Genomic DNA, 26,929 nt, shown 5'->3' with positions numbered 1-26,929 from the left:
ATTATATTATATTATATTATATTATATTATATTATATTATATTATATTATATTATAGTATGTGAAAGCAAGGGATTATTATAAGAAAGTTTCCCATTATTTTCACTCACAAATGATTCTTTTTAAATAATGGAAGACACTGGCCACAATTTCACATGTCGTGAACGTGATGTAAATATAATATTACCTTGACAAAATGATCTCGGGGCCATGACACAAGATATTATCACATTCCAACAAGTTAATATCATGTTCCTATTTATTAATTTGATGTGGCCATGACAAAACTAAGTGAACCAAACATGGCCCCTCCCGGTCACTGTGAATCTGAGAAATTTATCAATAAAATTTTTAAGATCCTATAAACTATCAAATGTATCATATTGCTGTTTTCACTGTGGTACTTACTATGGTTTTACCATTCAGACAATGACACATTTGATTAAAAATATAAATATATATAAAAATACAAGAACACTTGCATTCTGTAAAAGATGAATAAAAAAAAAATCAAAATTAGTTCGGTGTGTGTAAGAACCAAACTACTTTTTGTTTGTTCAATTGTTTTAAATCTGTCAGCAATGCAAAGCTGTATTAGCAATGATGAGGCTAAGAGTAAAGATTTCTGCTGCTTTATATATATATCTGAAATATTTTTTAGGAGAAAACAAACAGAAGAATATCAAAGATAGATTTCTATGGACTACGACATATAATCTTTGATTACATCTGAGAGTCTTCTTCAAATAGCTCTTCCTCTGATTGCTTTGACTCTAATTGCTTTGACTCTTTGATTTTGAAAAAGCAGTCATTGAAGTCAATAGTGTTTTTGTTGTTCCTATAGAGGTCACTGGCCATTTTTTTTCGATGGTGGTATGTGTGAATTATTGTAAAGAAGAAAGCAAACAGAGGGATAGAAAAGACTCCAGTTCTCTATGTACTACGACGTTTTATCTTTGCATAAAGCTGAGAGACTTCTTCAAACAGCTCTTCCTCTGATTGCTTTGACTGTGTTTGTTTAGTAAGCTCATCTGCCCTTACAATCACCTGCGCTTCTGTTGAATTTGAAGACTCTTTCACTGAACTCTTTGCTTTTGCTGCTCCTCCACGATATATCACTACATAGTCATCATGAAGACAAGAGACGCTGTCCACCACCAGATTTTCTTTGGCTGTTCCAACAGATGACATCGTGACATAAATAGAGTCTCCTTCATTCTCCTGTGCAACATGAAAGATTGACAGAGCTGAATCATTGTCTGTTGTGTGTGTTCCAGAGGTAAAAACTGTGTTTAATTTTATTTGCAAATTTACCATTTAATAAATAAATAGTGGTGAATTATGACTCACCTTGATTGCATTTTGACTGCTTCCATTTTTCCATTCTTCTTCTTTAGCTAGTTGCAGTTTCCCACGCGCTTTTCTTGAAGAAAAAAAAAACAAAGCAAAAAAACAGGTCAAAGTTAAATTCATCAAATGAGCTTAAGTTTTGGCAAAACAATTAAATCATATAAAAAAGTCATATATAAAAACTGAAAATGACGCAGACAATGGAAAACAACTATAACACTTTAATTGACGGTAGTGTTTATAAGACTTTTATGACACTTTTATAATCACGACATGAATTTCATTACGTGTCATTTGTTCAGATATGTCATTTAAAAAGCAAAGATGACATTGTTTGAGATGTGGTGATACTTTAATAAACTTTAATGGTCATTTAAATACGTTAACTCAATTATCTAGACTGCGATACTCATTCATTCATTCATTCATTTATTTTCTTGTTGGCTTAGTCCCTTTATTAATCCGGGGTCGCCACAGCAGAATGAACTGCCAAATTATCTACCACATATTTTACGCAGCGGATACCCATCCAGCCACAACCCATCTCTGGAAAACATCCATACACACTCATTCACACTCATACACTATGCCCAATTTAGCATACCCAATTCATCTGTACCACATGTCTTTGGACTATGGGGGAAACCGGAGCACCCAAAGGAAACCCACGCGAACGCAGGGAGAACATGCAAGCTCCACACAGAAATGTCAACTGACCCAGCCGAGGCTCGAACCAGCAACCTTCTTGCTATGAGGCGACAGCACTACCTACGGCGCCACTGCGTCGCCGACTACAATACTTGCTGAGAATATTTTTGAATGGCTCTTCTGTGAAATTAGCTAAAAAAGAAGATTAGAGGAGGCTTGTATCTTAAAATAGAACAGTACGACAGTGTTCTTTCAGGAAGCATTTTTTGTAAGTAATTCCTGACTAAGTTGTATTGTCTTTGTAATCATAATGCTTTTATTTTGGATTACATAGATGTTGGTTGCTTTGGAGCGCCATGTTGGTTGGATTGTAAATAAAAAGGAATAAGAGACACACAAATTCATGTACTGAAATGGGAAAGTGCATCTACGATCATTTATTGACCATTTACACACGTCTCTGTCATGACAACCTGAAACAAACAAAAACATTAAAACCTTTCTTTGCTTTGTCACGACAATTTGAAATAACCAAGACACCAAAACTTGTCATAAATCTGTCACAAACATGTTGTAAGGCCACTGTAGTTGAGGTCACAAAACCTCGATTAGTGATACTGTTATGAAATTCACGCAAACAATTGTAATGGCCGGTCACAATGACAATTTATGTCATGTTGTCTTGGTAATGGCAAGTTGTCATGACTAAGACAGGTTATGATTCATGTTTTAAATCAAGTGACAAAAACCTCAAACAAAGTTACATTTGCATTTGATGACACAACGGAAGAAAATAAATTTAATGACACAATGTTTTATATGTGTAAAATGTCATTCATGATGTGTCATGACATGATTATAAAGGTTTCTTCTTTATAATCTTAGATGTCTTAGGAAAACCCCCTTTGGGTAAAGTGTTACCAAAACAAGCAGCAGTTATTTTTGCTCAATGTCTTTTCAGATATGACTTCTCTTTTTTATTTAAACAGTTTTATGTGTAAAACTGGTGTCAGTGCTGTTATCAATGGTGTCAAGTGAAAAGTCAGAAAAGTATACAGATCCATCTAAAACAACATTAGGGTGTAAACAGGTTGTGTTCAAAGTTAATTAACTAGTATCTTTATCTTATGTGTAACATTGCCCTTACTATATACTACACTGTATATTATGTATCACTCCCAGTGCTTTGTCATCTGTTTTGTGGACCTACCGTACACATATAATGACAGACACCAAAATTGCCGAAGCCAGAACAGGAACACCAATCAGCATAAAGGTATAACTCAAACCTAAAGAAGTATAAATGAAAGTTTGTGGAAAAAAAAAAGATTATTCACTGAATCATCTAAACAAGTTTTACAGAGTCATAGAGTTTTAAATACAATCTAAAAATATATTAGCCTTAGCTCTTTCACTTAAGTCAAAGATGAGAAATCTTGGTATTGGTTTATAGAAAACAAACAGATTTTGTATTTGCTTTCTATTGAATATATTGCAGAAAAGAAACTCACATGTATCACATGCAGTAGATGGAAGATGTTGAAACAGATGACTTGCATTGCCAAGAGTGTTTTTACTGACACACAGCAGAGTGTTTGTGTGTGTGAGAGACTGATGTAAAGAGATGACGCTCCTCAAGCTTGTGTTGCTTAATCGCTCTTCACTGATGAACGTGTTTGAAGAGTTCAAGATGAGACGTCCAGACAGATGCCACTCCACTACAGGAGACGGATTCCCATCAACCTCGCAGAAACACACAGTTACATTCCCAATGTTACAGCTGGAGTTTAGGATCTGAGGAGCATCTGAAAAAGAAAGAGAATGACATTAAAGAGATTTATGAGTGTATTATGGAGGAGAACAGAACAGATGGCAGTAAAAGTCCTACACTGCACATGTAATGTGATGCTGCTGTGAGCTGTTCTGTTGTTGTCCTGCAGCTGGTAGCTTATAGAGCAGGTGAAAGTGACTCTGTGGTGCCGCCGAGCAGCAGTGAAGTTCAGATCAGAGTTGATGAGCTCCTGTAGTTTGCTGCTCTCACTGAGGAGGATTCTGGCAGTGGAGCTCCATGTGAGAGTTGCTGGAGGAGAAGAGCAGAGAGTCTCAGCAGAGCAGCGCAGACTCACAGATCTGCCCTCCAACACCTCCTGCTGACCCTGCAGCTCCTGCTTATCCACATACAACACAACTCGCGGATTCATCGGAGACTCTGAAACACACACAGATTGGTCTTTAATAGACATGAAAAAGTGTATATTTAAAGGTCTACAATATCAAATGCAAAACAAAAACCCAACATTTTTTTTCAGCAATAATATACAATTTTTGTTAGAGAAATGCGTACTTAGCAAAGTCCCTAGTGTTCCATTACATACAATTCGAATAATGAGAATATACACTAATATATAAACAGTCATGAATTCACTCACCAATCACATCTAGTGAAACATTGGTTTTGTTGTAGGTCCATTTCAGTCCACCTTCACCCTCAATCCTAAACATATACTGACCACTGTGAATTGATGTGACCTCATAAAAGACAGTGGTACAGTCCTTGTCTGTTAATTTTCCAGTTATTTTCCCTTTAATAAATAAGTTCTGCATTGATTCACTAGAGTTAAATATTAGATTTTTGTCCACATTAGTCCCACTTTTAAACCAGTATCCAGCAGCTCTCTCAGTGAGGTTTTTATCATATGTGTCATTAATGTCAAATCTGCATTTTATAACCACACAGGATCCACTGAGAGCTTGAATCTTCTCTGGCAAACTGATGTTGAAATCTCTACAGCAAACACCTACAACACATGTAATCAAAAGATGTCAAATTCAAGCAGAAACAAACACTGAAGCTTTTAGATACACCAGCACATTACCTTTGGTTAAAAACAAAACAAAAAAACAATTAATCAAATTTCACGATGCAATTATTTATTTAATTATGTTGAACATATAAAATAAAACAATATTGACAATGACATCTGCCATAAACACAATTTTATATATGGGAAGTAGTCAAAAACAAATAAACTTAAATGTATGGCACCATACAGTTTCATGTATTTGTATTAAAAATATAAATTTTACAGATGCCTGTTAATACTTTATTCATAAAAAATGATTTTGAACAACTCTGTTCCCCAACACTACAATAGTATTGAAATAATCCTCACTGTATCCTCTAATCACACTGTATAAAGTAATGCTTTCATCTGCATTTTCCATGGTTTTCTCTGTGATCTCATAATTCGTAGTGTTGTATAGTTTTTTGGAAAGTCAAATTTAGTTAGTTTAAAAGTCTTATTTTCTAATAAATGAATAAAAAAAGAAACAAGCCGATGATTTAATGTTGATTACTTTTCTAAATGGATATACCATTAAAAAAAATGAACCCTCTCTTTCTTTTGCGTACTCTTTAAAAAGTGTTTCTCTCTACTCTGCCATCCTCTTCTTCCTGCTCAGCAACCAATAACTTCACCACATTCTTCAATAATAAAACAACTATACTGTAGTCTACGTTTTCTCTACCACAAATATAATGATCAGCTGAAACTTTACAGACCACATTACTAAAAATATCTAGTCCTGCTGATTCACTAAAATTGTATTGTCTCTTTGAGATTATAGTAAAATAATTACAATAAGATGCAAATAAAAGAGAAAACAAACCATTGTTAAACAAATAGTATAATGGTAAAAATTACACATTTAAAGGTAGATAATTCTGCAAGCAATTTGCCTATTTTTCCCACAAAAATATTTATTGTTTTTTCACTATATGCACCAATTAATCTTGTAGATTTTAAGACTGCTTTAATTTAAAACCTTTTAGATTAAAAGCCTTGAAGTAATTACAATTACAAGCCTTGAAGTATATAAAAAGTGAATACAAATTTTTAATTAACTTTTTTTTTTCATTTACAAGTGGTTTTAATTACACTAAACAAGTTACACTTTACTAGATTTATGTGCGCTGCAAAAATATCCATAAATGAGCAATTTTCCCTATTTTGTGATTCATGTTTGTATTTTCCTACTTTTGAATTGCATTTTGGGACCTTTCTTCAAATTCAAAAAAGTGACTTTAAAGTGATACATTGTCTTGTTTATTTTATAATAGTGTTGTATAGTTGTATTGCAATTTCCGCAGGAGTATACTAAGGTTTCATTAAAAGTCACTGTAGAGTTGAATTTTTAACATCAAAAGTTGACAGAGCAGAGATCAACTTCCCATAACACAATTCACAACCGTAAGTAAATGGAGAACACTTGTGAATCACAAAATACATAAACTGTTAACTAATAGATATTTTTTACACTCTAGTGAATGAGGAAGAAAAACCAAACAAATAAACCTTGTAAGAGAAAACAGAAGGTAATGATTTTGTCAGCAGTGTCCATGTCTTCATTAACACACTCAGTCCTGTGGAGAAACACACTTGTGTTTACAAACTTGTATGTATAATAGTAATGTAACTATCACATACTGAATCACACACTGAAAAATCACATAAGAGTCTCATTCTAAGTATGATATACAAAACATGCCATTTTTGGCAAATCTAGGAATTAATTAAAATTAATTACAGCTTAACAAAGTAAAAATACTGACTTAACACAGTAAAGATACTGACTTACCAAGCAACGTTATTTTCAATAAGTTAAAACTAAAACTGATATTAAAACTATACAAACTATAAATGTTACTAGACATTCATTAACTGAATTAAAATATATATAATAAATAAAAAACTAAAGCAACTTTAACCAACAACAGTTACTGAAAAACACTGAAATAAAAATAACAATTAGCAAAAATTACAATAGAATTAAAAGCTCTCATTCTGTGGCTCAATCTGACCTGTCCCTGTTTATAAAAGTCCCTGTCGATGTGCTTTTACAGACAAACACATCAACCAAGTGCATGACGATGTGTACACAAAAAAACTTTACTATATAAACATAAAACAGATGTTGTAACTTTTCTTCAGATTGCAAAAAAAATTTTTTATTATGCCTAACTACATATATAATCTTTGATGTGAAGACTTTTTTTCATTTAAGTTGCATTTGTGTGGTTTTGGGTTCAGTATTTATGATTAATTTATTATTAACAATATTCTTTATTGTTTGTTATAAATTATTAATTTATTTTTTTTCATTAAGAGGTTTGCACAAGTTTTAATGTAAACCGTGCAAACGTTAAACTTTGCTTTATTCTACACTGAATGTGTACTGTTAACTCAGTTGAACTATAATTACTACAAACTAAACATTAATATATAAAAACTAAACAGAAATGTGTTTACAAAACAAATTAATTAAAACTAACTAAACATTAATCAAAAATAGTATCAAAATTAAAAAATAATATAAAAATGCAAAACTAAAGTAACATTGCTTACCAGAAATGATAAGACAGTGTGGTTGCAAAAACCTTTTCAGAAAAAAAAAAAAATTGTGGATGGTTAGAACTGCACTGCTGCTGATGTGAGGCTTGCAGGACTGTGGTGTGAACACAAATACTAAATACTGACTGAACTTCCTGTGTCGATGCCAACTATGTATAACCTTTCAAAGCACAAGTGTTTTTTTTCAGAACCTATTCAGTACATTCAGAAATGCAAAACGTTTAGCTTAATTTAGGGATAAATTAATTTAAAATGTATCTAGATGTTAAGTTGCTTTAACACAATTGTAAAGTACTACATTACAGGATGTACTGTATACATCCAATCATACATTATTATCACCTATGATCTTGCCTGCCTTGCCCTCCTTAATACAGTTGTTAAGCTGCATTAGTGTTTATTTCATTCTAGTCCCATTCACTTCCATAGATTTTAGATGTTAAAACAGCCCATTATGCTGCTTGATGTTGCAAACTGATGTTACCTTATTGTATTAATCTATTTGTTATGTAAGGTCATAAACACAGTTGTTTTTATGTTATTCCTAGTCATTTCTTCCTTAGGCCCCTGAATCTGAAGTTCTGAGAAATAACACTATAGAAATAAAGATTAATTAAATTTGATTGAATTTAACAAAGCATTTATGATAAGTAAATAGTCTTTACCTGGCCAATTTGCAAGCAGCACGAGGGAAGAACAGGCTTGATAGCCCTAAAATTGACACAACACAAAGCAGTGGAATTATAGCATTGTCGGCGGGACTGAGCGCGGAATTCCCGTTGTAATGGAAAAGCATGGTGGGGATTGGACCACGCCACTAGTGGAGAGGTGCTTATTCTGACATGGTGACTTATATTGGCGAATATCGGCTCATAGCCATGTAGATTGTCAATGACGAATTAGACTTGTCACTGAAGAGATGTATAGCATCTCAATTCACTCACTCACTAACCTTTGCCTTAGTCACTGAATTATCAGGGGTCACCACAGCAGAATGAACCTGCAATTAATTTTATGTGACATATGTCCTTCTAACCTGGAAACACTCATACACTCTTTCATTCACACACACATTTATTCACTACGGCTAATATACTGTAGTTTACCCAATTGACCTACAGCTCATGTCTTTGGACTGTAAAGGAAAGCAAAGCACCCAGAAAAAACCCACACAAACATGGGGAGAACATGCAAACTCCACACAGAAATGTCAACTGGCCCAGCCAGGACACGAACCAGCGATCTTCTTGCTGTGGGGGGACAGAGCTAACCAGTCAGCCACTGTGCCACTCTGGATCTTAATTCCCCCAAAATAAATTAATAAATAAAAATCACAAATTCGTTACATAGTGCATTGGTGAAAGAAAATTAAATGATACACAGCATACAATGTGGACACATCTAGGGTTACATGGCCAATTCTCTATTAAATCTGTTAAAAAAAAATACACCAGAGAAACAAACTAAAGAAAGAAAACAATACACATTAAATGATCAGACATGAGATGCTAAAGTAAAAGCCTGCGACCAGTTTGTTTGTTTTTTTAAACATTATCAAGCAATAACTACATCAGCATTGCTTTACAGCTCATCAGAATGCAAAATGTAAGATGTAAGGTATAGTATGTTTATTTGTATTTTAAGAGAGTGCTGTCAGAGCTAAGCTCATTATAGTATTAACCGTGCCAAATACTGTATGGCCAATAAGGACCTTTTGACTCTAGCAATATTTTCTGAAACAATAAATAAGCATATAAAACCTTTTTGGCTGCACAGTCGTGCAGTGGGTAGCACGAACGCCTCACAGCAAGAAGGTCGCTGGTTTAAGCCTTGGCTGGGACAGTGGGCATTTCTTTGTGGAGTTTGCATGTTCTCTCCGTGTTTACGTGGGTTTCCTCTAAGTGCTTCGGTTTACCCCACAAGTCCAAAGACATGTGGTAGTTGATGAATTGGGTGGGCTAAATTGTCCATAGTGTATGTATGTGAATTAGTGTGTGTGGATGTTTCCCAGTGATGGGTTGCAGCTGTAAGGGCATCAGCTGCGCAAAACATATGGTGGATAAGTTGGCAGTTCATTCCAGAATTAATAAAGGGACTTAGCCGAAAAGAAACTGAATGAATTTTTAAAATTTCTCTGTTCTTTAGCTTAGTGTTTGATAATTGTTCTTATGTCCCAAGCTACATGTGTGTGAACTGTGTCTGTCCTGTCTCCCCTCATATTTACCTGTCCCTGCATTTGATGTAGTGCATCTGTTTACCTCTGCTCTGCCTGCAGTGTGTATTTGTAGTCTTGTTTTGTGGAAGCCCTATATCTGTTCACCTGCATCTTTGTTCCGTTTTTTTTTTTTTCTGCTCTGCGTCACCCTGAATAAGTCTGACTATCTGACTGCTTGATTTCCCTTTTGTTATTAAATATTATTTCAGAGACTTATCCCATGCGCTTGAATTTCCTCTTGAGTTTGACAAATTCAACTTATTGAATCAATGTAGTATAAGGTGTTCTTAAAACATTATAATTAAATACAAAATGATAAAGCAAGTAGCACCTTCTAACAAATGATACAAATTTTCTTAGAACTGACTTCTCTCTTTAGTGGATTATTTTTTGCTAAGCTAGTGCATGTTAAAGAGTCTTTTAGATGTGTGAAGAAGGTTCCTTTAAACCAAGTCGCCAATTTAGTTTGTGTTCATTTTAAATTATATATCTTTTTCATTTAAAACAAATGCTTTGCTTAAAGTGTGGAATGCTTGAGGACTTCTCATAGTGTTCCCTACAACTTATGAATTATTTGTACTTATACAGTTGAAGTCAGAATTATTAGCCCCCTTAAATTATTAGCCCTCCTTTTTATTTTTTACCCAATTTCTGTTTAACGGAGAGAATATTTTTGAACACATTTACATAATAGTTTAAATAACTCATTTCTAACAACTGATTTATTTTATCTTTGCCATGATGACAGTAAATAATATTTGACTTTTCAAAACACTTCTATACAGTTTAAAGTGACATTTAAAGGTTTAACTAGGTTAATTAGGTTAACTAGTCAGGTTAGGGTAATTAGGCAAGTTATTGTATAACGATTGTTTGTTCTGTAAACTCTCGAAAAAGAAATATTGCTTAAAGAGGCTAATAATTTTGACCTTAAAACAGTTTTTTTTTTATTTCCTTGCTATGTTCAACATCGCTTGAAAATATTTTTAAAAATAAAGAAAATTCAAACAGGGGGCAATAATTATGAAATTATTATATTTTATAATTACTAAAAACTGTATATACAATTTTTGCATTTAAAATGTGTTGGAACGACGGATCTCTTATAGACATGTCATATATAAACATGTCAGTTTAGTTAATAAAATTAGATGTGAAGAGGAGAAATGAAACCACACCTTGTAGGGGAAAACAGAATGTCTTTCATTAACATCAGCTCAGTCCTGTGAGAGAAACACACACACGCACGCACGCACGCACACACACACACACACACACACACACACACACACACACACACACACACACACATATTTACATCCACAAATTTCTACAGTAATTATTGTTTAAAATACAAGTTTAACATTTTACGTAAATATTGGTAACACTTTACGACAAGGTTGTATTAGTTAATGTTAAATACTAAATAATAGATAATGTTAATGTATCCACTAACATGAACAAACAATGAAAAAATACTTTTACAACAATATTTATTCATGTTGGTTAACATTAAAGAAAATACATATATCTACAGGAAAACAAGATTGCAAGACTTACCAAATATCAGAGGAGTCAAAAAATCGCTACAAATCAATTTCAAGATTCATTGGTAAATATTAACCTTATCATATTCCATATTAATGAATCCAAGTAAATGTGTGCTGCATAAACAATGACTAAAACAATAAACTCACTGAGTATATGAGTATGTGTTTAAACACTAGTATTAAATTGATTCTGTTGGTTCTTTGGAGGCTCAATGTTTTTCTACTTACTTATGTTTACTGTCAGAAAACAAGTGCAAATATTTGAAGATGCACATTTTAAATGTACTGCACAAGCATAAACTTCCTATATGTTATTTAAAGGTTGAGCTTTTAGACTTTATTTGTCAAACTTTATTCTCAGCCTTACAAATACCCCAGACAGCAGGGGATATTTATTCATATTAGCTAACGCCCCCTAGCGTTCATTGACCTACTAACTGAATAATGTTAGAAAATAGAAGTTATTTACAGTATGAGAAGCCATGTTTTATTTCTTTCCAACCAGTATAACATTGAGTGTGAATTAACTTTCGTCATCATCATAATTACTATAAAATAACCGTATCCGGTTGCAATGCTATACTGATAAACTGATGTTTTTAAATATTTATTTAAAAGAATATTTTAAGATCAAACTAACTATGTATGTGATTTATCTTCAGTTTGTCCAATTGTTGCTGAACATCATTTTGTGCAAAGTTGGGTGTGATTGCTATCAATCAGTTTGCCATCATTTACTAATCAAATGACATATCTTATTTTCAGGCTTCATTTGGTAAACTCTCAGTCTCTGTAGTCTAGCAGTTTAACTAGATTCCTTGTTTTTATTAAAGATGACCAACAGTTTTTAAATGGATACAAAAAAGGGTAAAAAAAAATATTTTAAACTTCTGGAGAAAATAGTGTCAGAGTTCAGAAACCCAGGTCTGGTTGGGCCAGTGAGCCGCAACTAACAAGACCTGCTCCTTGTACTCCCAGACTTTGCACAGTGTTTGTCCGAGTGGGCTCACGGGGAAAAATGCATATTTGTGCATGCATGGGGGCCAGCTGTGAGCAAGCGGATGCATGCTGAGGGGGGCCTTGGTCAGGGAGTATAACAACTGGCAATGGGAGCTTTCGGGAGAAGCATGAGGGGCGACCCGGGCTTCTCTATATCAGCTGCTCCTATATCAGCTTGTCTGTACTAGAGTGGAGTCTCCATTCTTCTGAGAATGCTAGCTGCCATGAGGGTGCATTGGCTGCATGCTTGAGCTCACCTGGAATGTGAATGGCACTCATCATCGATTTTAGCCACGTGAAAAGTCTCCGTCGAGACTATATGTCCCAGGAACGAAACGCACTTGCTGAAGACCCAACGCAGATCATGGTATTCCGATAGGAGTCCGGAGAGATCTACAGCTTAGACCTGCAATATAAAGGAAACAGAACCAGAACACGGGGCAACACCCAGACACATAGTAAGACAAGACGGACTACAAGACAACACAGAATTAGCTGCCCAACCAACGTGAGGATTGTGTTTGATCAACCACGGGTGCTCCAATACCACGGGAGCACTTGGGGAATCAAATGAATACAGATTAATAACCTCATGGTGATTGCCAGAAATAATTAAACTAACAGAAGGAGTGAAACGAGTGATGGAGGTGATGGTAAGACCATTCAGGGAGAGGACAGTGATAGGGGAGGAAAGAGGGATAGCAGGAATGCTCCAGGGCTCAACAGTGGGACTGTCTATAAAGTTGCCCTCTGCTCTGGTGTCGATTAGGGCAGAGCACGAAAGGACAACATCTCCACACTGAAGAGAGGCTGGCAGTAAGGTACCATATGTGGTGGTGTCAGAGAAAGGAAACGTGCACACCAGGATCCCCCGTATTATTGGTAAGCTGGTGATTTTAAAGGACACCAAAAAGCCTGATGACCCGGTTTCCCATAGTTCAGGCATACGCCTTAGCCAGCCAATGTAATTTTTCCTGAGTAGTCAGTCGCAGATGTCCCAACTGCATTGGTTCCTGTTCAGGAGTGGTTGATAGAGTGTGGAGACACCCTCTTCAGCCTTCCAGGACGAACAGGTCGCTCACCAATTTTGACAGCGAAGAAGGCGACCCTCAACACGAAGAACAAGGTCAACCAGGGTGGCAAAATCATGAGGGAGATCATGGGTGGCAATCTTGTCCTGGATCTCGTCATCCAGACCGTCCCGAAACCTTGCTTGAAGAGCTGCTTCATTCCAAGCGCAGGCCACTGCCTGTGTCCTGAATTGGGTAGAGTAGTCAATCCCTGAGTACCTGTTCTGACTGAGCTGGGCTAAAAGGAAAGCCGCCTCATCCCCCTGACCTGACCGATCAAACAGCTTGGTCACCTTATTTCAAAAGTCATCAAAAGTGTATACAGTAGGTAACACTTAAGCTTTTACTAGTTAACATTAGTTAATGCATTTGTAAACATGATTTAACAATAAGCAACAGATCTGTTAAGCATTACTTAACATTTGTGAATCTAAACTAAACATATATTTATTTGTAAAGCAAAAGCGTTGTATAACAAAGATAAAGCATTGTTCACCAATAGATCATGTTGCTAATGACGTCATTGCACATAATCTTTGTTGATAATAGATTAAATATCCTGACCTAACAATAAACATTTATTAAAATGAAATTTTTGTTAAACGTGCAAATATAGTAATGTGTTAGATAATGCATTAATTAACACAAGCAAATAATGAAAATTTAATCAGGTTCAGCACTACAGAATCTTTGTTCATTTTAACTTACTCATACTGTATATTAATGCACTCTAACTGGTAAAGTTTAGGATACATTTATATAATTCAAGGTTCCTGATCAAAGTCGAAACAAAGAACTTTTAAATAAACACTGTTTTAAAATGTTAAAGTGGAAACATCAGATTCTACTTGTATGTTATTAAATTTGTGTACTAACATGGTTTATCATTAACAAAGCATTTGTGATAGGAATTATGAACCTTATTGTAAAGTGTCCACTATTTTGTACAATATTAAGTTAAGTGTATAACATGTGACACTTTACTAACATAACTTAAACCAATACCAATACTAACTGATGTGTTACCAACATCTATGGGTTCATTACAATGCAGTGATTATAAAAATGCATCGCTTGAACTTAAGAACCTTTATTACATTACACAACAGTGATACATTTCGCTATTCTTTACCATGTTAAAACATACAAAAGATAAATACAAAAACAAAATAAGTTAACGTTTTCAAAAATAAAGCTTAACATATGTTGTGGTTTTCAATGTATAAACAACAAGAAAATCTACATGAGAATATTAAGCTTAATATGTAAAATATGCCATATTTATGAATTCTTAAGAAAAAATCGAACATATGGAATATTATTACTTACCAGAAATAATAAAAGAGTCAAAGTTAGTTTCCAAGATCTTTTAAGAAATAAAAAATTGTCATGTTTAAAGTAATAATTGTAAATGACATGAACTGCCTGCTGCTGATGTGAGGCTGAGCATGTGTGTGATGTGAACAGAACCTCAAACTCTAAATACTGACTGAACATCAACAATGTTTAGAAAGCAAAAGGTAAACATGTTTGTACAATAACTTATACATTACATTTAGAAAATTTATTAAGGAAATAAAAGAAGTTTAATTTCATATCTCTCCTTTATTCTCTCGTTGAATGATCTGAAGAATGGACATTGTTTAAGAGTCTGCTAAAAGTGATTTTAAAATTTGAGTAGAAAATAAATTTTAGTTTTGGTTCTGTCAGCACTTCTGCTATCAAAGACTGACAAAAAGCACAGTATAGACTGATGCTAAAATTCTGGAAAATATCTTTTTTTAAGGGATTAATTAAGGGAATTAAGGGAAAAAAGTTGCAGTATAACCTCACATGATCAGAATTAAATCAACATTAGGGATATCTGAAATACATCAGTGTTCTTCTTCATTACAGTGACATTAATATAAATGCTGACCTTGGACTAGAGGGTGAGTACAGAGAGAAAGTGTGAGATTATGGGAAGGCTGTGACTGATATTGTTTTTTTGATGTGGATCAGTTGAGCTTGACTAACATGATCAGCCAGAAGTGATGCTAAACTACACTAAAACATTATTTAGATACAAAATGACAAACCTGCAAACAACAGATAAAAGAGCTTTTTCTCAGGACTGACTTCTCTATTCTGTGCATTCGTTTTTTATATACTAGTGTAGGTTAAAGTGGTTATAATTGTGTAAAGTCACTTCCTCACTAATACACAAAGAAAAGACAGCATTATGAACAACATACTTTTTAGCACTTGAAGACCATGGTGACAATATAGTTCTTATCAATATTGTTTATTTTCAATAGTATATTTGCAGGGTTTTTTATTTAAAAAAAATTAATTTGCTTCAAAAAAGAAACAAATGCTTCAGTGTCTGTGTTTCCTGAAGAACTTTTAAAACCTTTAATTATGGTTTAAAATAACTTAAAATAACTTTTTCAGTATTTGTTTTGTGTGGAAATGACTCATCAGTAATAGATGTCATGTAAACATGTCCGTTTTATTGTTAAAATTAGATGTGTAACCTCACCTTGTAAGAGGAAAACAGAGGATTTTCTATACCATTTCCATTTCTTCATTCACATCAGCTCAGTCCTGTGTAAAAACACAAATGTATTAACATACACAAATTGTTACAGTATGTACCGACTTTAATCAAGTGCAGTTTTACCATCAACAAACCGAACAGCATCTCTAAATAAGTGTATATAGGAAAATAAAAGAAGTGTGAGACTCACCAAAAGTAAAAAATGTGAAAAAAAGGGTGGCCAATAAACTTCCTGATTCACGGGTCTCAGTTGAAGATCAGTCATATTTTGTTTATCTGAATCACAAGATCTGGATTTCTGCTATTGGAGACTTTAATGGACAAACCAGCTTACAGACCACATTGTAAAATATTTCAAATGTTTTTTGGTCATTCTAAAATGCCTCAGCTAAAGTCCTTCATTAAAGTGGTGTGCTTTGATTGTGTTTTAGTTTCACCTTATAGGTTATTCGTTGTTTTTTAAAAAATGCCCACATTCTCCAACTGCAGCAAATTCCATTTTTTTATTTTGATATTTGGCACCAGATTATCATGAAAACGCAAACAGCTTTGAAGATTTCAAAATTTGCATCTTTGGATAGGAATATGTAGTTACTGATTTATTTCTGTTAAACAATTATAACACTGAGCTTGAATTATCTGTTGATACTTAATCTGATTAGCTTTGTTATGGTAGAGGCATGAAACAGGTTTTTAATTAATCATTTATGTTTATTTTTTTTCCCTCTTCACCCATTATAAATGAATTTTTAAAGCAATCTTAATTATTTCGTTTTGGCTCATATTCTCAGTCTAAGAGAGAAGAATGTGCAAAAAAAAAAGAAACATTCTATATGTACACTTTACTTAGTGTACTGTAAAATAAAATAAAATGTGCCCTTTTTGTCTTGTTGTTAGATTTTGGGCAAGTGTTTTGTCATTTTTTGCCATGAAATGTTATATTTTCAACTGATTATTGTGTTGAGACAAGATAATTGTTTCAAAACATTAGGTAACAAATTAAGGGTTATCATTTATTGCATAAGTTTTTCATAAACTTCTCTTGGAATATTTACAATATTTGAGTGTAGCAATAAAAAGAGAATACATACAAGGAACTGAAAGCTATGTATTACCCTCACATTTAAGCTGCACATTTTCCTCACAAAAGCAAACTTAAAACTAAAATAACAACAGCAAGAATACTGCAAGAGAAATATTTGGATTTTAGCTAACTGAAAACTTGCAAAAGCTACACAAGCCACTGGCACAATGCACTGTAAAAACTGATACAGCAAAAAGTCATGATAACAAATGTTTTTTATGTTAAATTAACTTATTTTAATAGGTTAATCAGGTTTCAACTAAATCTTTAAGCTATTCAAAGTTTAGCTTAATATTATAGTAAGTTTGGTTTACGTAAGTTGAAATGACAAGAAAAGTTAATTTGATTCAACTAAACATTTAAGGCAGCAAGACTTTTTACAGTGTTTTGAATATAATATGTACATCTGGTTATGTGAGATTAAAGATTACAGTAATCCCTAACTTTGCATGACATGCTGACTTTACAGTTCAGAATATCTCTTTCCTACAATTAAACAATACATCCTTTGATAAACATTTATGAGATATTTACATAAAAATCTGTTTACATGCTTCACTTTTTAAATGCATAGATTATATACATATACAAATCTACCTCAAATAAATTCATTGTGTCATATAGAGATGAATAAGAAAAGAAAAAAAGACCTGAATTTTATGAAATAGTCAAGGCCAAAACTCTAAAACAATTCAGAATGTTTTCCTGCTGATACACAGTCATGCTGATGTTCTCTATGGATTATGGCGTTTATGAACCTTTGCATAGAGCTGAGAGTCTTCTTCAAACAGCTCTTCCTCTGGTTGTTTTGACTTTGTTTGTTTAGTAAGCTCATCTGCTCTCACAATCACCTGTGCTTCCGTTGATCTTGTAGACTCTCTCACTGAACTCTCTGCGCCGGCTGTTCCTCCAGAACCGCGCAGGACCACTGCATATTCAACATGAAGACAAGAGACGCTCTCCACCTCCAGGGACCTTGATTTAGAATTTGAGAAGTCAATGGAGGAATAAATAATGGACTCTTGATTTCCTGTAGTGGCTCCAGCAGATGACATCATGATGTTATTTGCATCAACAGAGTCATCTTGATTCTCCTATGAAAAAGTAGAAGGGATTGACAAGGTTGAATCAATGCTTCAAAGCTTTGTTTAGCAATCATGTAGTGTATAATAACTAGTCAGGTTGGTAAATAATTTATTTAGGTTTATTTGCAACTTCATGATTTTTTAAATGTGTTGTGTTTATGAATTAAGCGTTTGTATGTTTTTATGTGTTTGTTGTAACTCACTTCATCTACATTATTAACACTTTCCTTTCCTTGGTCAGTCGGCTGAAGTTTCCCATTGTTTTTTCTAATGACAAAATACATACAGTACATGTTAAAATATTTCATATTTTATTTGAGTAAAGCCAGAGGCAAAAAGTCACTCATAAAAATATATGACCAATTGATGTCTTTGTATGTGATTGATATTACAGAACAACTGGCAACTGCTCTTCATTCTTTTAAATAACCAGTCTGATAGAACAAACAAGAGGATCTATAACGGTGTGTGATAATATAGTCATAATTATACAGGTTAATTATTTTTTTAAATCACATTAATCTAAAAAGATGCAGCAGGTTTTCCCTTTAATAATTTTAAGAGGAATATTTAACCTTTTATTCTTGCTCATTCTACATTAAGTTATGAATACACTAATGGTGCGAGACAAGGATAAGCAAGGACATTGTGTATAATATTCTTATTGACATTAATACACTTACCGGACACACGTATATGTAACACCACACAACATCACAATCGCAAAAGCCCCAGCAGCAGCTCCAATCAGAATAAGGAACAGATTTGAGACTAGAAAAAAGAAAAAAAAAATGTGTTTAAATTCACTAATTGAATTTCTCAAGTGCTGGACAGTATTAAAGACAAATTTAGTTTACCAAAATATTAATATTCTTTATCATTTACGCACAGCGAAAAAAGGCTTTATCTAGTTAAAAGTTACGATCTTATGTCAAGCCAAAAACATGTAATAATTTCGCATTTTAACCACTGTTGTGTCTTAATTTGAATAAAATGATTGTGGACAATATGCTTGTATGTATGATCTTGATTTAATGCATAAAATAATGTTGTTCTAAGTTTAAATGCTTTAGCTAATTTTAAGACATAATATATAATGACAATTCCTAAAGTAATTCTCCTGTTTAATTCTAGATTTAAGACTTTTTCACACAAAATAAGGAAATTATACAGTTTTATTACAACACCTGTTTTAAGACATTGTTTTTACTAAAGCCTAGATACATTTTCTTATTTCAAGGAATCCTATCAACTATAATTATCTCTGCACTGGCAGATAATTTGATTTCTTTCTAGTCTGTATCCCTTTAAATCATTAATTTATTTCTCATATTTAGATTTTTTTGTTATTTTGTTAAGTTTGTACAGGTTTTTTTTCTATTAAATAAAAAAACGAACAGTTTTGACAAATGTTGGACAACAGACAGTTATAGTAGACACTGACTCAAAGAAAACAAAACTCAATGCTATTCAATGGCAACTGTCAACTGTCTGATTTCCAACATTACTATTTTTGTGTGTGTGTTACTGAAGAAAGAAACTCAACAAGTCATGACAATTTTCATGTTGAGTGATTTAAACAATAAAATTATCCTGACTGAAAAGTGCAGAGAAACACTGTTGAAAAATATTATTAGCATCAGCATTGCAACTTAAGACAAAGATAGATTCTATTAAAACCAATCTCAGAACAGAAACTTGTGTGCAAAGCAGTTGAAGCTGTTGACTTGTCATATAATGATTATATTTATCAACTGAATTTATTTTATCAAAGCAGACAAATAAAGAAAACTGAAAACTGAGACTTACTTTCTTTTTGAATGACCAAGTCCAAATGAAACAGTTGAGTTGATGTGCCATGAGTGTTTTTACTGACACACAGCAGAGTGTTTGTGTGTGTGAGAGAGTGATCTAGAGAGATGAAGCTCCTCAAGCTTGTGTTGCTCATTCGCTCTTCACTGATGAACGTGTTTGAAGAGTTTGAGACGGGATGTCCAGACAGATGCCACTGCACTTCAGGAGAGGGATTCCCATCAACCTCACAGAAACACACAGTTACATTAGTACTGGAACAGCTGGAGTTTGAGATCTGAGGAGTATCTAAAAGAGAGAGAGAGAATGATATTAAACCACTAGATTTATGAGTGTCTTATGGAGGAGAAGAGACGGCAGTAAAAGTCCTACATTGCACATGTAATGTGATGCTGCTGTGAGCTGTTCTGTTGTTGTCCTGCAGCTGGTAGCTTATAGAGCAGGTGAAAGTGACTCTGTTGTGCCGCTGAGCAGCTGTGAAGTTCAGATCAGAGATGATGAGCTCCTGTAGTTTGCTGCTCTCACTGAGGAGGATTCTGGCAGTGGAGCTCCATGTGAGAGTTGCTGGAGGAGAAGAGCAGAGAGTCTCAGCAGAGCAGCGCAGACTCACAGATCTGCCCTCCAACACCTCCTGCTGACCCTGCAGCTCCTGCTCATTCACATACAGCACAACTTGAGGATTCACCGGAGACTCTGAAACACACAGATTGGTCTTTAATAGACATGAAATTCTGCATAATTAAAGGTCTACAGTGTCAAACACAATGAACAACTGTTTCTTCCACAACAAAATGCAATATTTATCAGAGAACTTACTACTTATGAAGTCAAAAGTTTTTTTTCTCTATACATTACAGATAACGAGACAATTTACACTAATTTAAAGTAATTATGAAGTCACTCACCGATCACCTGTACTGAAACGTTGCTTTTTGCAAAGGTCCATTTCAGTTTACGTTCACCCTCAATTCTGAAGAAATACTGACCACTGTGAATTGATGTGACATAATAAAAGACAGTGGTACAGTCCTTGTCTAATAATTCTCCAGTTATATTCCCTTTAATAAAAGAGTTCTGCATTGATGCACTAGAGTTAAACACTGGGCTGCTGCCTGTATCATGTTTGTCTTTATACCAGACTCCAGCAGCTCTCTCAGTGAGGTCTTTATCATATGTTTCATTAATATCAAATCTGCAATTTATAATCACACAGGATCCACTGAGAGCTTGAATCTTCTTTGGCAAACTGATGTTGAAATCTTTACAGCAAACACCTACAACACAAATGATAAAAAGATTTCAATTAAATAAATGCAGAAATAAACACTAAAGCTTTCTGAAAGTTAATGACTTTTTTAAAGTAAAATTAACTTGTTGCTTTTAAGACGACAGGTTTACTCACTTTTTTATAGTAAAGTAACTAATTGCTTTTTACAGTGTATATGAGAAATAGTCAGTAAAAAAAACTAATGCATGACACTTTACATTTTATTGTAGTCAGATTAACTGTCACCATATTTATTGAGTTTACACTAGAAAATGATATATGAATATTGTATCTAGTTTCCCAAGATTATTTTAAGTTTGGACAAAAAATAAATAAATAAAATAAAGTACCGAAAAAGCATCCCACCTGTAGGACAGTGACAGTTAATCAATAAACTATAACAAGTCATTTGAAGGGAACACAATATGACAATGCTCTCTAAATGTAAATTCATAACAAACACTATGGGCCCTATCATACACCCGGCGCAGTGTGGCGCAAGGCGCGGCGCAATAGTCTTTTGGTAGTTTCAGCTTGGCGCAAGAGTCGTTTTGAGGCGTTGCGCTACGCTGTTTAAATAGCAAAAGCATTAGCGCTCATTTGTGCGCCCATAGGCGTTCTAGTCTAAAAAGGAAGGCGTTCTGAGGCGGACCGCTGGCACGTTGCTATTTTGAGAAACTATAATAGATTTTTCATTACACCAAAACTAACCAGGTCTAAACTCCGGCGCAGAGTTGCGCCTCGCTTACGCACTGCTTAATACGCACAAGAGAGCAATAGGCAAATATCTTTACATATGAAAAAAAAAAAAATATTAAGGATATATATAGGATATAATAAGAATAGATATAGGATATAAATATAAAGGATTAAAATATTACAAAACATATTATTTTCTAGCCTACATAAATATGAAAAACCACTGCTTTTATGTCTTCTTCATCTCGGGAGGCTTTTTCAGTTCATTCATAACAATTTGCTTTTGTATAATGTTATTATTATTAGCAGTATTATTTATTATATCCATACTTATATTTGTTTTATTAAAAATAAGCTTAGATTTGCCCACCTGTCAGGTTTTAGACCATATGGGGCACAGCATGTGTTTTAGGATATAACTCAGGTTTTTGAGCACATTTTGCTATTATTATTCATTTATTTGTTTGTTGGAAATTAAAACTGAATTTAGAAATAGTTTTGAAATGAATGTTTGCACCTAACAAACGAAATTATTTATTTATAGACTAATTGATGTCTGTGCACAAAGGTTTCCCTATCCAAGAACGAATGTGAAAGTAGTTCCATTATCTCTCATTCTCACGCAGTAGATGCTCTGTTTAACAGTTTTCTGTTAAAAAAGCTGTTAACTGTTTGCTTGTGAAATGCTCATTTTTTCCACTTAGACTTACTTTGCGTCGTGTAAATAGCGAATGCGCTCTTGGCGCGATGCAGCTGGCTCTTAAAGGGAATGGGAGATGAGACTCTAATTGGTTTATTCTCAAAACACACCTATAACTCATTAAGAAAATAAACTCAACCCTTTTAGACCATATGCCACGGCGCAAGGTAGATTTTCCCGTCCTTAAATTAGCAAAAACGCGTCCTGACATGCCCTGAAAGCGTTTGCGCCCTGCGTTTTGCGCTCTGCGCATGGACCGTCAAAATAGAGCCCAAAAAGTGGAATTAGCAGCATCTTAAGTTTTAAGGGACAGTTTGTACAAATCTTCCTTAATATCCAAAAAGATTTGAACAACTGTTCCAAAACACTAGATTATGAAAATAATTCTCACTGAAGGATTGTCACTGTTCTCCATTAGTATTATTTAGTCTGGTTTTCTGTGACGTCACATAATTTTTATGTCAAGACACATTTATTTGGCCAGCCAAATTTAATGACCTAAAAACTCGAAATGAAGTGAGGTGACAATTCAGTTTTTCTTTTCTGTCCAAAAAATGACTTTAACAAATGTCAAATCCTCTCTCTTTCTTGCACACTGCACACTCTTCTGTCCTCTTCTTCCTGCTCTTTCAATAATTCTAACAACTGATGATCCTGCCACATTCTTCATTAATTACACAACCAACATTATTCAGTTCAGGCTAGATTGAGCTGATCTAGAATGCAGCTTTAATGAGCTGAAAATAGTGAATGTCGTCAGACTTTCTTTGGGTGCAAATATAGCTACTTACATAAGTTTAAGTAAATTAAATATGAAAATGAAAAACAAGACAGACCTCCTTTGTGAGTAAATGTATAAAGGATGTTTTGAAATGTGTACTGGAAAACAATACTAAGAAGGAATATTTATTGAGAATAAACCCATTTAGATGATTATAATGCAAGTACAATAAGATACAACCATTAAAAGAAAACAAATCATTGTTAAACAAATAAAACACAGCAAATTTTTCCTCATGTTAAAAAATCCAAGTTGCTGACATTTATCAACTTCCAAAGTCGAAAAAAATACTGAGTGAATAAATAAAGGCAGAGTTTTGATTTGAATAAAAAAAAAATTAAAAATAGGTGAAAAAGGTGAAAAATATACCTTTAAAGATTATATATGTAATTATACATCATATATATACAGTATATACATATATAACAGTTCTGTCTGGCTCTCAAATCTGATTGGCTGAAAGCCGTGTGATATCAGAACTCCTACAGCCTCTTTACCCTTTGTGTATTACTCCGCCCACATACAGCCAGCAAAAAGCAGACACTACAGATCTTAAGTTTAAAAGATGCACGCTCAACTGTTCAACTGTCAGCTTATGATTTGAATCCGGAAGAAAGTGGTTCCTCATACAAAAGGGTTTTTGAGACTCTTCATGTTTGATTTTGTTTTTATTTACACAATTATGCTGTCAAACTGTTGTATAATAATTATATATATATATAAGACTCACAGAAGCACTGATTTAACAGTGAAAGTATAGTTAATTGAAACAAAATCACACTGAATGGGTTGTGTTTTACTAGCAGAATCAGGAAGAAAAACATACCTTGCAAGAGAAAACAGAAGATAATGATTTTCTCAGTAGTGCCCATCTCTACATTAACAGACATTCAATCCTGTGAAGAAACACACTTGTGATTTCACATGTATAGGTATGACAATACAGTTGTTTAAGATAATGTTAATGCATTAGTTAACATGATTTAACAATGAACAACACATCTGTTAAGCATTACTTAATGTGTGTGAATCTTAACTAAACATATGTTGATGTATGTGTTACTGCATTAGTTAACATGAATTAATAGTGAACAATGACTTTGTACATACAGTAATCTTTGTTAATGATGGATTAAATATCCTGACCTAACATTGAACTAAACATTTATTCAAATTAAATATTTTTTTTAATGTAAACTTGCAAATATAGTACTGTGTTAGATAATGGATTAATTAACACAAACAAATAATGAACAAAACAGGTTCAGCACCACAGTCTTTGTTCATTTTAACTTACTTACATACTAATGCTAATAGGTAAAGCTTAGGATACATTTAAATACAAGGTTAATGATCAAAGTCACAACAAATAAGTTTTAAATGAACACTGTTTTGGAATGTTAAAGTAGAAACTTCAGAAACAACTTGCATATTATTCAAGTTTGTGGACTCTTTACTAACATAATTTATCAATAACACAGCATTTTTGAAGGGAATTATGAACCTTACTATTGCAACATTATCCAATGTGTTACTAAGACTACTTGTAGACACTTTACAAAAATGACTTACCACAATTCCAATATTAACTGTTGTATTACCAACATCTATGGGTTCATTACAAAGCAGTGATTACACAAATACACATTGCTTAAACTTTTAGAATCTTTATTACGTTACATAACAGTGCTAAATTCACCAGTCGTTACCATCTTGAAATGTAAAAGAAGAAGCAAAAAGATAAAGAAGAAAAGTAGATAAAAATGAACAAGCACTATTAGTGATCATGTTAGTAAAGAATTTAACACAATAGATAATGTTGGAATAGTGTTGGTTTCTGATTGCCTTAATAAAAATTCAGGTTTCAGGTTAGTAAAGAGTGGACAAAGAATAATAAGATGCATTTTATTGTGATGAACCTGCAGTTGCTTATTGTTTGTTTGTGTTAAACAACACATTCAGTACCACATTACTCTATTAGTAATTTTAAACTAACATAGATTTAGTAGGCGGTAAAGTGGCTCAGTGGTTAGCACTGTCATCTTACAGCAAGAAGGTCACTGGTTCGAGTCTCGGCTGGGCTAGTTGGCATTTTTGTGTGGAGTTTGCATGTTTTTCTCATATTCGTGTGGGTTTCCTCCAGGTGCTCGTTTCCCCAATCCAAAAACATGCAGTAAATTGGGTAAAGAAAGATTGGCCTCAGTGTATGAGTTTGTGTGTGATTGTATGGGTACTTCCCAGTACTGGGTTGTGACTAGAAGGGCATCTGATACGTAAAACATATGCTGGAATAGTTGGCGGATCATTCCACTGTGATGCCTATTGATAAACGAGGGGTTAAGCCTAAGAAAAATGAATGAATGAATGAATGAATGACAGATTCAGAATTCCTGAATAAATGTGTTGTTCATTCATTCAGTCACGTTAATTCATTACCACATACTGTACATTAGCATATGTGTAAGTAAACATTAACTAATTAAGCTGTTCAGAGATGCATTGGAACATGAGTAAGTTAACATTAACAAAGATCAAGTAATGTTTAACAGATTGTGTTCATCGTTAATTCATGTTTAATAATACACTGTAAAATTTTACCAATTCACTGTCCCGCACACATTGATTAAGTTAACTTTTTACTAATTTAAGTTGATTGAACAAAACAATTACGTTATCCCCCCAAAAGAAATGTGTTGATTCAGCTCATTATAAATAGATAGTTTGATCCAGTAGCAAAAAATATTTTTGAGTGTGTATAAACTACATGAGTATCATATATTGAGTTTAATATAAAATATTGCATATTTATGAATTCATTAAAAATGTCCAACATACTGAATATTCCTACTTACCAGAAATGATAAAACAGTCAAACCAGGTTAGTTGCCATGATCTTTTCAGAAATAACAAGAAAAAATTGACATGTTTTAAAGCAATTATTTTGAATGATAAGAACTGCAGTGCTGCTGATGTGAGTCTGAGCAGGAGTGTGATGTGAAGAGTCTAACACTAAAAACTGACCGAACTTCCTGTGTCGACATCAACAATGCTTAGAAAGCAAAATGCAAAAATGTGTGTCCAATAACTTATACATTACATTCAGAAAAAAAAATATATAGGAAACAATAGAAGTTTAATTTCATATCTCCCCTTTATTCCCCTGTTGAATGATCTAAAGAACTGTTTATGAATTAGTTTGAAGTGGTTTTGTAGAGAAATTTGTATAGAAAAAAAATTGTAATTTTGTTTCTGTCAGCACCTCTGCTATCGAAGACTGACAAAAAGCACACAGTCTGGACTAATGGTAACATATGCCTCTGTTCTGGGCAAAAACGCTTTAAAGGAATTAATTAAGGGAATTAAAGGAAAGAAATGCTGACTGTGGACTAGAGGATGAGAAAGGAAGGAAAACTGTGGAATTATGGGAAGGCTGTGACTGATATTGTTTTCTTGATGTGGATCAGTTGAGCTTGACTAACATGACCTGCCAGAACTGACACTAAACTACACTAAAACATTATTTAGATACAAAATGACAAACCTGCAAACAACAGATAAAGAGTTTTTCTTAGGACTGACTTCTCTATTCTGTGCATTCGTTTTTTGCGACAGAGTGGGTTAAAGTGGTTATAAATGTGTAAAGGTTGGTAAAGTCATTTCCCTTCTTATTCACACTCACACACGCACGCACGCACACAAGCACACACGCACGCAAGCATG

The 26,929-nt window shown here is 33.7% G+C and overlaps 1 protein-coding gene across 1 annotated transcript; it reads right to left on the bottom strand.

The window, feature by feature from the left end:
- Window positions 1–242: 242 nt before the first annotated feature.
- LOC108183407 (uncharacterized) lies at window positions 243–26,220 on the bottom strand. The gene is made up of 16 exons (XM_087247696.1): window positions 26,062–26,220; window positions 24,036–24,105; window positions 20,668–21,036; window positions 20,135–20,455; window positions 19,760–20,050; window positions 18,634–18,721; window positions 18,154–18,217; window positions 17,603–17,959; window positions 10,802–10,953; window positions 6,353–6,420; window positions 4,427–4,795; window positions 3,886–4,206; window positions 3,509–3,802; window positions 3,208–3,286; window positions 1,350–1,422; window positions 243–1,220 (listed from the first exon to the last, which is right to left on the bottom strand). Exons 2-16 carry the CDS (start codon window positions 24,097–24,099, stop codon window positions 933–935), a joined length of 3,198 nt encoding a protein of 1,065 aa, XP_087103822.1. The 5' UTR covers window positions 24,100–24,105; window positions 26,062–26,220; the 3' UTR covers window positions 243–932.
- Between the last annotated feature and the right edge of the window lie 709 nt (window positions 26,221–26,929).

Source organism: Danio rerio, chromosome 4, assembly GCF_052040795.2.
Source record: "Danio rerio strain M-AB ecotype USA chromosome 4, GRCz13ab, whole genome shotgun sequence".
NCBI classification, from domain to species: domain Eukaryota; kingdom Metazoa; phylum Chordata; class Actinopteri; order Cypriniformes; family Danionidae; genus Danio; species Danio rerio.
This window is presented reverse-complemented; position numbering and strand designations above follow the sequence as displayed.